At 50.8% G+C, this 14,277-nt stretch overlaps 1 protein-coding gene across 6 annotated transcripts in view; it reads right to left on the bottom strand.

Moving 5' to 3' along the window:
• Positions 1-247: 247 nt before the first annotated feature.
• PROK1 (prokineticin 1) overlaps positions 248-14,277 on the bottom strand; it is a 32,154-nt gene continuing 18,124 nt past the window's right edge. For 4 of the 6 annotated variants that reach the window (XM_019624174.1, XM_019624169.1, XM_019624172.1 and 1 more), the window contains exons 4-6: positions 5,449-5,493; positions 2,332-2,457; positions 248-1,587 (exon numbers count right to left, since the gene is read on the bottom strand). In XM_019624174.1, coding sequence (XP_019479719.1) covers positions 1,468-1,587; positions 2,332-2,457; positions 5,449-5,493 — 291 coding nt within the window. In that variant the 3' untranslated portion in view covers positions 248-1,467. The remainder of the gene's footprint in view (positions 1,588-2,331; positions 2,458-5,448; positions 5,494-14,277) is intronic. The other 2 variants (XM_019624170.1, XM_019624171.1) reach the window with 2 other exon arrangements.

Raw genomic sequence — 14,277 nt, 5'->3', positions numbered from 1 at the left:
CACTCAGATACCAGCTCATGGCCACCTTCCTGCCTCCAACCATCAAGGCGTCTGAGCCGCACCCTCCTGGCCCAGGGCTGTCTGAGCTGCCTCTTACTCTTTATTCAGACACTGAATCCACTTTCTCCAAGAAATTAGCTGAGGGGAGGAACACCCACAGCGTCCCTCCCCGCACCTGAACACAGCCCATCCTGCCCCCAGGCCCCACGTGGACATAGAGGGAACACCACAGCCACTTGCCCCTGGTTCAAGCTTTTATTGTGCAACCAGCAGGCCGGTATACACAGCTTCCGGCATCACCATGCTATTCCGGGTGAGCCTGGGGCAGGGTCCGGATGTGAGGTGCTGACTGGAGCTGGTGTTTTATGGAGGCTGGCGACACAGCTCCCAGACAAACCGCTGTGAACTTCAGAAACCCTTGTGTTCTAAATAAGACATCTTATCCGGGTGTGGGGTCTGCAGCCTGGCTGTGGTCCCTGGTGGGAGTTGCCTCCCTGTGTCTGAAATCAATGCCCCTGCCTGCTGCCTCCCCTTCCTCCTAGCCCCGACCTGGAGCTGGGCGGAGGCCTGTCCTCCTCAAGGTCATAGACCTGCTCTCAGGGGCTGATCCTTGGAAAGGAGCTGTAACTCCCTAATTGCCTCCTAAAATGTCAACAGCTGATTAGATTGAATCCTATCATTTGCCTTTATGGGGAAGCAGTGGGAATTGGGGGCTTCCCTGGTTAACTGGTAAAGTGTGAGAGGAGGGGCCCTGGAGGCCCTGCAATTCTGGTCTAGTGAGCAGGTTGCTGTCTGAAAGCCAACGACCTCCCTGGCTCCTCACACATGCCACGAGGTCATTGTCCGCTACCCTCTGGGAAGGGCGACCTCGGGCCTGTAGCCAAAAAATAAGGAACGGGTCGATCAAAGGAAAGTGAGCAACTCCAAGGCTGATCCTCCGAGGCCTCACAAAAGGGCCTGAGGCTCAGGCCAGGGCCTGTGGCTCCAAGGAGTGCACCCCGGAGGTGGGGGGGGTTCTGCTCCAGGCTTCAGATTCGGCAGAAGAGCACGAGCTGGGTGAGAGAGAGGAGGGGCCCAGGGAGAGGGACAGGTCACCTCTGAGGAGAGGAAGTGGGGTGAGGTGGGGACAACGGAAAAGAATACCCTTCCTGTTACTTACAGCCCCTCGGGCAGCCTAAGCCGGGAAGAGAACCAGGAAGACTACCTCCAGGACCACAGCCACAGCTGGGACACCCTCAGGCCAGCCTGGTGAACCATGTCGGCTGGTGGTGTATATCTGCATGTGTGCGCATGTGTATGCTTCGAAGGAGGGATCAGGTAGGAGATAGGGGGAGTGGAGACAGGGGCAGCTGGGCGCGGAGGGGAGAGCTGGGCTGCATGGCAGAAATAAAATAAACGTCGGTAAGAGACCACCCCAGGCTGTGCTCAGGAAGAGGCCCAGTGGGTATCCTGAGACCAGACAAGCTCCTAAAAGTTGATGTTCTTCAAGTCCGTGGAGCAGCGATACCTGCCATCCAGGCACCTGGAGCACAGCAGGTTAGGCAGGCAGGGACAGGAGTGATGCTGGCGTTTTCTGAAGAAGGGGATCTGGGGAGAGAGGAGAAGACGGATGACATCTTCACCAAAGGAAGACAGGCCTCATGGCACAAGCCCCTGGGCAGCCCAGCCCTGGGCAAAGTCTCCTCTCCCCCGCCCCAGCACAAGAGTAACAGCTATTCTAGCAGAGAAAACTGAAGCATAGAGTGGCTAAGCAACAGGTCAAGATCACACAGCTAATTTGTGGAGGAGTCAGGATTCGAACCCAAGCAATCTGGCTCTCGAGACTCTATGATCAGCCTCAACACAATACTGTCTACCCCCAACCCTGAAGTTCCAGAAGCCCCGACCCTGCCTACCCGTTGCTGACCCAGCACACACGTGCACGCACACACTCATACACATGTTCCTTGATTGACTGCCACTAATAACTCAACTGTTATGTGCACAACACTGCGTTGGGTGCCAGGGAAGCAGGCTGGACAGGACAGACACTCTCTGCCTTGTGACTCACACCCAGAGGAGAGCTGAACCTTGGAGGTTAGGAGCATAGGTCGTGTCAGACTGCGTGGGTTCAAATCCCAGGCTTGCCACTTCCCAGCTGTGCGACAATTGGCAAGTTATTTAGCCTCTCTGTGCCTCAACTTTATTATCTGTAAAATGGGTTAATAATAGTGCCTACTACATATGGTTGTATAAAGGTTTAAACTTGCAAAAAAGCACTTAATCCAAAGAACGGGGCCGGTCCCAGCTCTGTCTCACTGGCTGTGTACCTCAAGCAAGTCTGTGCAGTACCTTGTGGCTGCCGGGGTGACACTCGTCTCCCTCTCGCCCCAGCGGGGTGCACATCCGAAGACCACGCAGCCACAGGCTGATGGCACAGCAGGTGCCTGCCCCACACTGGACATCCCGCTCACAGGCCTGCAGGGGAGACAAAGGGGCCATTAGTGCCCACAGGTTCCACCCAAGAGAAACCAGAACTGAAAAGACATCCAAAAGCCCTTGGGGGGGGGAGGCTGGAAGCAGCAACCCCTCACCTCCAGTGTCACAGGACACTTCGGGCTGTGCGTTAATTGCCTTGCTCCCCTCATGGCAGGGGGCTCAGGGATCATCAAGGCATCAGAGGAACCCCCGTTACATACGCTCCTTTGAGGTCACTTGGTCGGGAGGCAGTCCTCCTCTTCTGACAAATCTAGAGGTTAGGAGACATAGCTTTTCTGGTGCCAGTAGATGCTCAGTGGATGCAGGTGAAATTGAATTAATTCAAATTACTAGAAGGGAGAGGGGTCTCGATGGTCCAAGCCCCCAGGTGGTCAGCGCTAAGTTTCCTTGGACCAGGATTCTCCCGCTTGATCTGGCAGTGCCCGGGGTTGGTGCTGCCCCTCCCCACACACCCTCACCAGAAGCCCAGCCTCATCTGAGGTGCCAGCACCAGGTGTGAACAGGTGTGTCCCCGCCTCCACCAGCTTCTCTGCAGGCCTGCCTGATCTTGAGAGGAATGGACCTCTCTGAGTTGGGATCCCAGAACAGGTGCTGAGTGGACCTGCCTGCCTTCTGGAAGGTGCCATTTGTAAAGAAAACCACAAGCGCCCACTTACAATAGAGGACTGAATTGGGGAAAACAGAACTCTGAACTCTCCAGACTCAAGTGGGACCCCGATGGAGAGGCATTCAGCCGTTCCCTTCCAGAGAAGCTTGGCGGCTCTTCAGGGCTGAAGTTCACAGTTGGGTTTTGATTCGCTCTTCTTCTCCAACAAAAGGGCATGGAGCACCCTCTGCCACCTGGGTGGGTGTGGAGAGCCTGGAAGCTTCCGACCTGCTCCGCCCCAGGAGGAAAGTGGGGGATACAGAGCTGCTTGTCACCCAGAGGAACTGCAGGGGGCAGACACCTGGCCATGCTGCTCTCCAGCCCACTGAAGGCAAGTCTCACATGCTAACCGGCTTCTGAAAGCCCAGGGTGAGGGCCAAATAGACTCTACCTGACCCTCCTCCTGCAAAGGTGGGCGCTACTGTCCTACTCTGGGAAGAGGGACGGTGGCATCCCAGGGAGCAGGAAGTGTGGAGATGGTAGAACTAGGCTGCTTCCTGAGGTCAGACAGGGGCAGCAGCAAATGGAGAGTGGAGGTCCCAACTTGCCTTCAGCGCCACGTTCTAACCACTTGTCAGCCTATCACATCTGTCATGCATTTCCTCCTACCCTAACTTTCTCTCACTGTGCTTTTCAAAGGGTCTACTTGAAGGGTTTACTAGGAAGACATTTTCCCACCTCTTTCAGATCTGCCTCCTGCTGCCAGTCAGTCAGATGTGTGAGCTCACACAGTAAGGTGACCCAGGCATCACCGTCAACCTGATGCCTGCCCCCCTCGGTGGAGTGACTGTGGCTTCTCTCCTTGGACTTACCCTCCCCGATCTTCAAGCTACACAGTAGGAGGACAGCCTTAAGGGTTTACACTCATTAGGTATAATTCTGCCCCCGCAATTTTATTTATGCTCTAGGTTTCAAAAGCATTGGCTTGCCTTTCATATTTGTTCTTTGAAACTCAGTCTTTGTCCCTTAAAAAGGAGAAGAAAGGAGTTTTCTTTTCTGTGAACATTTAAACTGATCCGATTCCAAGAATTGTTTGGCATTTCTCTACATTTTCATTCTCTAGGGGAAAACTCGGAGGAGGTTGACATAAAAGTGAATTTCCCTCTTTTGTTTTGTTTTGTTTTGTTTTCTAGTGGCTTTGACCTGGAAATCTCTCAGGTAAACTATTATTTTCTGTTGTAATAAGAGTGGTCCCACAACCGTAACACAACATGTGCCCCATTTGAGGGTGGCTCCAGGTAAAGCCAACTTCTGAGAAAGAACCACAACCTAAGTGTTTTGAATACTAAAGTGTGCAGAGCCCGTGTGTCAGAGCCTCTACTGTGAGACTAGTGCTTTGGCGTACACTCAGTCAAATGTTGGTGTCGCCCATATTCCTATCAGAAGTGAGCACAAAGTGAAAACACATAAACAGTAAGGGAAAGAAAGCTTTTCAAGACAGCCTTTCTTAAGAGTAAAGAAAGCAGAGGTTAACCATACCCAATAGACATTAATAAGGTCTTTAATTAAATCAACATGCTGTGTAAATTAAACTTGACACATAGACCAGACTATATATGAAAACCCAAATTTACACAAAAGATAAATTAGAAAATGCTAACCCACTTTATAAAGGATTTCTTTGTTACGCAATAGAAATCGTCATTTCACCAGAGATCTAAGCTTCCAATGTTTCAATGCCCTCCTAATGCATTTCAAAACAGGATTTGATTTACACACAGCTTCTCAAAAGCAGACCCTGTTTAGGAGAGTGAGGTCTAACTAATGTGAAAATCATGTGAAATGCCTCTGAACTGCTGTCTGATGGCTAACTCCCCCTGCCCTTTGGTGTGTCCCCCGTCTGGTTCCTGGCTTGCTCCCATGCAGACCCTAACATCCTCCTGAAACCCAAGGCACAAGGAAATGCTAGACGACTTACCCCCGTGATCACGGCACAGTCGGACACAGTCACCAGGAGGAGTATGATTGAGACTTGCGTGGCACCTCTCATGGTCACTTGGAGGACAGGCAAACACTGTCCACTCGGCTGCCTCTCGCTTCCTCCTGTTTGCTCAGCCTCGTGCCGCCAGCCAGGAGGGCCAGGCTCTCCAGCCCCCTCCCTCCTCCCAGATTTATATGGTCCGATCCAGGCTGCCTGTGGATGCCTCTCTCCTTGCTTCCCTTCCCCATCACCAGCGTTTTTCAGATTATCTCAGACACGAAGATGAGACCTGAATCCCTAATGACATCAAATCACCATCAAAACCGATAACAATGAATATATCGGGGGCTTTGACAGTTGCTCTAACTCCCCCAAGAACGCACTGATCCGGGCAGTTACATACCTCACAACTCGTTGTCCTCTCTTCCTCTGGGGCATCCTCGGTCTGCTTGGGGCAGGGGAAGGACTTCAGTAATGAATTAAGGGATTTACAACGTCACCATTGATCCTGCCCAACACCAAACCACACAACGTACAGGATCACCATTCCCTCGCACTCGAGCCAACAAGAATTATCTGGACAGTTACCTTCAACTCAGCCCAGAACAGGTGACTGAGAAGACACAAGTGGGTAAGGCGGTGTCCCTGGTTCTCTAGAAGGTGAAAATTCCAATGGGGAGACATGAAACAGAAAACAAGGCCAGGCTTGTGCAGTGGGTGTTCCTGAGACACGCGCATAAGAAATTACTCTCTAACAGGCTCAAGATGAAGACCAAGTGTCACTTGGTACAAGAACCGAATGGCAGAAGGTGAGCCAGCATACAGGTCTCTGCAGAGAAGTGTGTTTGAGCTGGGGTGCAGCTGTTTTTTGGGCAAGCATGAGAATGAGTGAACAAACACCATGGGCTCAGATGCCAGTCTTGAGGGAAGTGGACTCTGGTCATGGGCCCTCCTACTGGGAGGGGAAGCCCCTGGTCCCAACTCTCCTTATGCCAGATAACCCAGAGAGCTCCCGGGACCCGGGACAGACCCAACTTCTCTCCACAGTGACAAGGATCAAGATTTCCCATCATACTTTCCGCATTATGTTAATAGGTGCTACACACACAGATACATACATAAAGAGTTCTGTAGTCAAAGCTTTGGGAAACATTGATAACACAAGTTCAGCCAGCTTTTCTACTGCAGGACTTTTCAGGGCCTTTCATATACTAATAGGCATTTGAAACACCAAGTGGAGAAATGCAATTTGTAGTTATCTCCCAAACAGTTTCACCCACAGAATGTTTCTTTCTTAGAGTGTCTCAGGGGGAGAGTGTTCCCACACAGAAACGATGATTTGTGAGTGCAGAGAGAGCTGAACTAGCACAGTGGCTATGAACCAGACCCCAGAGGCAGGCATTTTGACGTGAGATCCCAGATGGGTCACTAGTTCATGACCCTGTTAATCTCTCCCAGCCTCAGTTTCCTCATCTATAACATGGGAATAACATTAGCACTTACATTGTGGGGTTTTGTAAGTATCTGCCCATGTATTTATTCACTGGGTATATATTTATTTGTGACTACCGTATCGCAGGCACCATTCTTGATCCCGGAAATAGAGCAGCGAACAAAACAAGGTCCGTGCCTTCATGTAACTTTGATTCTAGTCAGAGAGACAGGCAATAGATCAAGAAATTGACTCATAATAAAATGGCTGGGTGTGCTGAGTGCTATTAAAAATGAAGGCAGCTGACAACAGAGCGTGACAGGTGTCCTTTTAGAGGGGGCGAGGGTCTCTCTGAGGAGACACTGATAAAGTGAAGGAGTGAGCTGAGCAGAGCCTGGGGGAAGAACAGGTGCAAAGGCCCAGTGGCCCGAGCAGCCAGGAGTCGGGTGAGCAGGGGAGGGGAGGGATAGGGGGTGTGGTGGGAGCAGGAGCCAGGCGCCACGCCCTGCCAGCCTTATAGGACACGGTGGAGGCCTGACTGCAAGTGCCACAGGAGGCCTTGGAGGGTCTGGGGCAGGGGAGAGGCAGGGTGTGATTTACACTTTGAAAGGGTCTCTGGCTGCACGTAGAAAATTAAGTGACATGCTACATGTGGAGCGCTTAACACAATCTCTGTCACATAATAGTGTTTGCTAATTACTAGCAATTTTTATAGAAAAGCAAAACAAACAAAAAAGACGAGTCTGTCCGCCTTAATATAAAATTCTCCTGTGAAGTGAGAATCAAAATAATGTGTCTGTACAGCCCACCTGAACACTATGGCAGACCCAGGCACACACCAGGAGAACCAAAGAGCACCTCCGCCTGTCAGAAACCTAAGTGACCGAGGGAGAAGGCGGTGCCATGGGGGTCATCGGAGGAACTCACAGGAGCGGTCCTGTAGGTGCCCTGCATGGACGGCCCCACCTCACTCAGGTTGCCTTCCAAAAAGACACAATGTTAGCTGACGGCTGGTTCTCAGGCTGGCACCCCCACTCCTTCCCCACCTCCCATTGTCATCCCTCCCCTGTCAGTGTCTCCCCACAACACACAAAACGAATTATCCCAAACAATGGCGTGAAGAATGGGCGCAAGAAAAACCGTTGCAAACCAAGCCAATAACACTGATTGAAAACATTTTCTTTCTCTTAAACGCTGGTGCTCGAGGACATATCAGTCGAATTAGAGGAAGGCAAGGGATAGATGGCGGCTTGGTGGAAATTCCAGAAGAGACTTTGGGGAGCTCCAGGGCTTCTTTACCCAAAAACTCAATTAAGCATACGTTCACCGAGTGCCTTCCACATGCCAGGACCAGGAGCTCACGGCTAGTGGGTCGAATTTCTCTCTAGACTGAGAGCCCTCCTCTCCCTGTGTGCAGGTGGGTTTCAGTGGTATTCTGGACACATTTGGGCCAGATTAGGGTTACTTCTTGGCTGACAGATGCAGTGCAGAAAAGGGGAGTAAGAAGGAAAGGAAGGCCCTGGACCAAGCAGGCAGGAACCAGAGGAGAGAAGGAAAGGAGGCCGGAGGCGAAGTGAGTGGTGAAAAGTGGGACAAAATGGTGACAAACCCTGACAATGAACTTGCTTCCCTGGAGGGAGAAGAAAGCTGGAGAGGAGGTGTGCTGGGCAAAGGGCCTAACCCCTACTTCTCTGCTTTAGTTTATGCCAGTGTCACCATTTTCCAGGACTGTCACTCTAAAGTGTGTGTGTGTGTGTGTGTGTGTGTGTGTGTGTGTGTGTGTGTGTGTGTGTGTGTGTGTGTTGAGCAAGGACCACTCTCACGGGCATAGGGCAAACCCTGGCATAGAGGTCCAGGCCAGGTCAGCCCTGCCCTGGCATAGTCTCCTGAGATCCTTCACCCCCATCTGTATCAATCACCCTTTTGGTAGAATAAGTTAGACTCTAAGAGAGTCCGAGCCCCCCTTCCGTTCCACCATGAGGTCATTGTTCTGTGAACTAGAAAGGGGGTGCCTGTCCAAAGTCCTCCCTGTCCTACCTAAGTGTGACAAAGTGTGACCACTTTATTAGTGGTTCCTTGCTAATGATGAAATGAAAGTTGACTCTGACTCACTTAAGAAAGATATGAAGAAACAAAGAAATGATCAAACAATGGAAACCCAAGCATCCAGACAAGGGGTTCATAACCTGGGGCCACAGCTCCCCCAAGGAGTCATGAACAGAATTCAGAAGATCCATGATCCTGGGTAGAGAAAAGAATTGCATCTTCATTCTCACTAACTTTTATCTGGAGTGTAACATTTTCTTCTCTAACTGTAGGCCACAAACACAGAAGTATTCATAGTACCTGTGTCCTTGTCACCAAGAGAATTTGCAGATGTTTTAATATCATATTACTGTTGTTGCAAAGAGCTCAAAACATTGCAGCTCATCACTGCAATGAAATAATGGTCGTTATTAGGCCCACTGCTAAGCTGGGTTACTTGATGTGTTAATAAAGAAGCAGCTATGTTACCATGTCATAAATTTGTTTGTTTTTTTGTTTGTTTTTTTAAAGATTTTATTGGGGAATTGGGGGAGGGGAACAGTGTTGGGAAATTGGGGAAGGGGACCAGTGTTGGAGAATTGGGGAAGGGGAACAGACAAGTTGTTGTCCTTCAATCTTCGTTGTGCAGGGCGCCAGTCACCATCTGGCTTCCGGTTGGCAGCTCGTGGCCTCTAAGCTCAAGATGCTATGTTCAACCTTAGTTGCGGGTGGGCGCAGCCACCATCCCATGCGGGAGTCAAACCAGCAGCCTTGTTGTTAAGAGCGCACGCCTTATCTACTGAGCCATCTGGGCAGCAGCTCAGCTCAACAGGCCGAGTTCAGTCTTAGTTGCAGGTGGGCATAGCCCACCATGGAACAGGCAGTCTTGTTGTTACACCAGCTGAGCCATCCTGCTACCTGTTGGCAGCTCAGTGACAGCTCAGCTCGGGTGCAGCATCACTGGCCCATGTGGGAATCGAACCGGTGGCCCTGTTGCTCAGAGTTCATGCTGTTAAGCCAACTTTTAACCAACTGAGCCACTCAGCCGGCCCAGAAATTTGTTTTTAATACAAAGTTCAATTACTGTGTTTCAGCATAATTGATTTCCTTTGTAATCGTCCATATTTTGTTTTATGCATTTGCAAACATTATTCTGGGCAGGAGTCGTGGGCTTCAAAGGGGTGCCTGGTACAAACAGAGCTAAAAACTCCTAAAGCAGAGTGAAGAAACTTAGAGAAAAGACTCGGTTTAGTGAGAGGTAGGCTCATAAGCTCAAGCTAGCCCACAGACAGAACCTTAAACTGGACACATTTAAGGGGAAAAAAATTGTCAAAAAGAACAAGATAGAGAAAGAGGAAGAGGTAGAGGAGGAAGCAGGGGAAGTGGAAGCAGCAGCAGCCAATGAGAACAGATGAGCGACTGCAGTCTCCGGGGTCAGATGGGACAGCAGGACTGAGAGAGTAGGGACTATATCCACACTGAGGGTCACTGCAAGAACTGCTCCTCATCCCGATCCAGGTAGACTCCATCCCAGGCCCAACGTCTCCCTAACCCACATACATACATACACCCCATCTGCCCATTGGGTTTAAAAAAGAAAGGACCGGACTCCCAACAGTCCTCAAAACTTGAGCCCCTATCTCAACTTACTTGAATCCCAGCTGTCTAAGGGGGTCTTCCCAATGTTTGCAAGACCTCTTTCTTTGGCAAGTCAGAGATGTAATTAGAGAGAAGACACTTTGCAATAGTATTAGGGACTATCAAGGACCTAAGAATAAACACCGTCAGCAGCCTGGACCTGATGACCCGTGGTCATCCCGACGCCGTCCCTGTCGCAAGCTCTGTGCTCACAGCAGCTCCTTTCACTCAGCTGGGAACATGGCCCTGCTTTTCTCCTTTATCTTGCTCATTATTCCTCTCCCTCCTACGCAGTAAGTGTCTAGAAAGATATAACCCTTTCCTCTTCTCCTGTTCTCCCCTCAGCCGACTCCAGTCTGCTTCTGTGCCCACCACACCAGTGAGTCCCCTTTCTCTAAGTTGCCCTTGTCCTTCTGAACTCCGATCACAAAGTGTCATTTTCAGTCCTCATCTCACCTGTTCTTCAGCAGCTTTTGGCACAGGCAACTACGCTTGCTTTATATTCCTCTCTCTTATTTTTCCTGCCATCATTTTCTCTAGGTCCTCCCCCTTTTTCAGTATCCTCTAAGGGTTCCTCTGCTCCTTTCCATCCCTTAAACGAGGCTGTTCCCCAGGGTTACACACTCAATAGTCTCTTACCCTTCCACACACACCTGAATGAACTTTGAGGCCACCTAAATGCTTATGATCCCAGATCTGTGTCCCTACCCTGGCACCCCAGACTCCTGGCCTGCGTAGCCAACAGCCCTATAGGTGTCACACACTGATACCCCGCTGGCACCTCACAGTCACATGCCCCCCTCCTCTAGCATCCCTTTTCCACCCTTAACCCTAAACCCACTCACATTGCTCAGGGTTCTTAGTTGCGAATAACAGAACCCAGTCTGGCCAGCCTAAGCAAAAAGCGAATTGAATAACAGACTGTTAAGTAGCTCCTTGAATTGTTTGGAATCTTGAGAAATAGGACTGAGCTGAGGTCCAGGAACAATGCCCAGAGCCACACCACAGAATTGCCAAAGAAGAAAAGTGCCTCCCACCAAAGTCTGATCTGCTGCTGACACCCAGGCCCCCCAGGAGTCTTCCCTACAGGAAGACTTTCTTCCTGTAGCTTCATTGCTACTGCAGGCTCATGTGGGCTGTCTGATTGCAGACCCGGCATATCACCCATCTGCAAGGGCACTGAGAAGTAACTGATTCATACTGCATACAGGGAAGATGTCCAAAGCTCCCGAGCAGCTACAAAGCTGCCCACTGTCCCATTCTTCCTGCCGTGTTTCCTGCTCAGTGAGTGACATCACCACACACTTGGTCGCCCAACCTGGGATTTTCCTCGATTCCTGAGTCTCCTGCTGTCATTAGCCTTTTAACCCTGTCACTTGGACCTCCCCTAGAACTCAGATTCATCCCTCCTTTCTGTCTTCTCCACCACTGTGTATGAACAGCTTCCTGGCTGGAAGATTGACAGGGCAATTTCCTGTGCCACCTGCCCCTCCAACCCTCAGGTCCCAGCCAAAAGTCCAGCACGCTGATTTCCTGATTACCTTCCTCCCCAGGCAGCCCATGAGTTTTCCTCTTGCCACCACTGTCACCCGGCAGCTTCTAGGCCCTCAGGCTCTAGACGGTAGAGTCCCAAGACCTGCATTATCTCCCTGCCCCACTGCAGGCCCATTTTTAGCCAGGGAGTGGGTGGGCTGTTTTAGGCAGGTCGTGAGGAAAAGGTCAAGGAGCTGCTGATGCGTAGCCTGAAAAAGCAGGCATGATGGCAATCTTCAGTTGTCATGACCCACTATTGGACAGTCTATGTGCGTTATCGGATTTATGGTTTTTTGTTTGTTTGTTTTGTTTTTTAGCTGAGCCATCCTGCCACCTGTTGGTGGTGCGTTATCTGATTTAATTCTTATAGCAGCCATGAGGAAATATTAGTGCCACGTTGTACAGCTGAGAAATGGTAGCTCCATGATCACCCGAGGTCAAACAGCTGGCAAATGGCAGAAGCTAGAACCTGACCCACATCTGACGCCAAATGCCTGCGCCTAACCACCGCGCCACACTGCCCTGTACTCATGAGAAAGGCTGTTAGAAGGAAGGTGGAGGAAGCTTGCTCCGTGTGGCTTCAGGATGCAAAAGTCGGGTTAAAGAATGGAAGTTACAGAGAAAGAAAGCCCAGTACAAGGAAGACTATCCCAGCAGAGAAGGGAATGGGCTGCCGTGGAGGCAGTGAGTTTATTGCTAGATGTGTTCAAAGAGGCCTTGTGGCTTACCCGTCTGACAGGGACGCCATAGAAGTGGTTCTTGCTTTTAAGATCCTAAGAGACTGAATATACAAATGGACAATGGGTAGACCATATATGAAAGTAGAGCTCTGACCCATAACCGGCCCAGGACGCCGGCCTGCTGGAAGCCAGACCATCCTCTCTGGCAGCAGTCCAGAACACCAAGCAATAACCCCTGTAAGCAATCAGCCCCAAATAGCCAGGACATGGTCAATAACTGACAGCTTCCAACTTGGGGCCAACCAGAAGAAGCCAAATATGCCCCCTCACCAATCACACGGGTGCCCCCTTCCAGTTAGCCCGCCCACAGCTTCCCCAGGCCCACGGCCTCCAGGCAGGGCCCCCCTGAGCCCTCCGTCTCCCACTTTAGAGCTTTCCCACTCCTCTGCCCGCCTCTGAGTCTCAGCTAACAACGCAAGTGACGGTGGCTGACTCCCTTGCTACAGCAAACTCGGAATAAATAAATAGCCTTAGCTTTCTCATGTGGTCTTTATTTAATCCTTTCAAATGTTAAGAGTCAAATGAATGAGTGAGTGAGTGTGTGTGTGTGTGTGTGTGTGTGTGTGAGAGAGAGAGAGAGAGAGAGAGAGAGAGAGAGAGAGAGAAGAGAGAGAGAGAATGTGTCTGCAATTGTAAGCTTGTGTCAGATCTTGTATATCCACATACATATGTATAAACCTCCTGTATTATTCCTGTTTGTGGAGCCCTGGGCTTCTAGGCCCAGCTCATTGACTTACCGAACCTCGGGTAAGTCCCTTGGCGCAGGCTACATTGGGGCCATCATGTGCCCTGGGCCCATCTCTGAAAGTTCCACATGAGCTCACATTTACCTGTGCTGACAGAGTCTACGTGCAGAAGGCCACTTTTCTTCCCACTTGAGAACCCAAGGCCTTCTCTGTACTGCAGGAACTCAGCCTGCAAGTACCAGAGTTAATCCCCAGCCCCACCGCTGGACTTCTTAACCAAGGGGAAGGGAGCCAGTGGATAATGTTCCAACCTGGAAGGCCCTGGGAGAATCCAGCCCCAAAGAGAGAACATGTTCTTTATTGGCATTTCCTCCTTCCCTGCCTCCCTCTCCCTACTCCTGCCTGGTTCATGGAATCACCTCCCAAATAAACCACCAGTAACCAAGCCTTGGCCTCAGGCTCTGCTTCCTGGGGAGCCCAAGCCAAGACGTCACTCAGCATCTTAGGACTTCCTCCTCCTTCTCCACAAGTAAGGGGTTCTCCGACACTATGCCTTGGGGGCCTGTCTTGGGAGGAAAGGGACCCTCCCATGGCCAGCGAGGCCCAGCACAGGGCTCTCCACTCTGCCTCACAGAGCAGCCCCTCCTCCTTCAGCTGGCGTTTCACCTGAGTTCACTTCCTCATAGAACTTGTTCTTTCACTTGTTGGAAGACCACTGGGCAACTGGTCTTGAATGTTCCCTCCAAGCCATGGAGGAAGTTCCAGAAAGGAGAGCCCAGTTCCCCAGGCTCTCCTGCTGAGGTGGAGCCCCTCATCAGAAGTATTACTGGGGCCTCCTCTCCCAGGACACACTTAGAGCCCTCTGCCTCTCTGGTCATGAGGCAACATCAAAAAGAAGTGTGGGGTTAGTACGTGCCATTGGATGGATATTTCCAATAAATTTCTGGACATTCATGTCTGGGATGGATTTCTTCTTCCCATAAGAGGATCCCTCCAGGCACCAGAAATCTCTCTGGTTCATTAGCTTGTTGGTTCCCCTATAAATGTCAAATCCATCCCCTCTATGGGAACCCAGCAATGTCTTTGAAGTGGCAGAGGCCATAAACAGCCCTGGTGCTGCCTTGCTAATGTCAGGGCAGGGAGCTCTCAGAGACAATCCAACATTCAGCCTCCTTGAA

The sequence above is a fragment of the Hipposideros armiger genome, unplaced genomic scaffold, assembly GCF_001890085.2.
Source record: "Hipposideros armiger isolate ML-2016 unplaced genomic scaffold, ASM189008v1 scaffold_581, whole genome shotgun sequence".
Taxonomy (NCBI): domain Eukaryota; kingdom Metazoa; phylum Chordata; class Mammalia; order Chiroptera; family Hipposideridae; genus Hipposideros; species Hipposideros armiger.
This window is presented reverse-complemented; position numbering and strand designations above follow the sequence as displayed.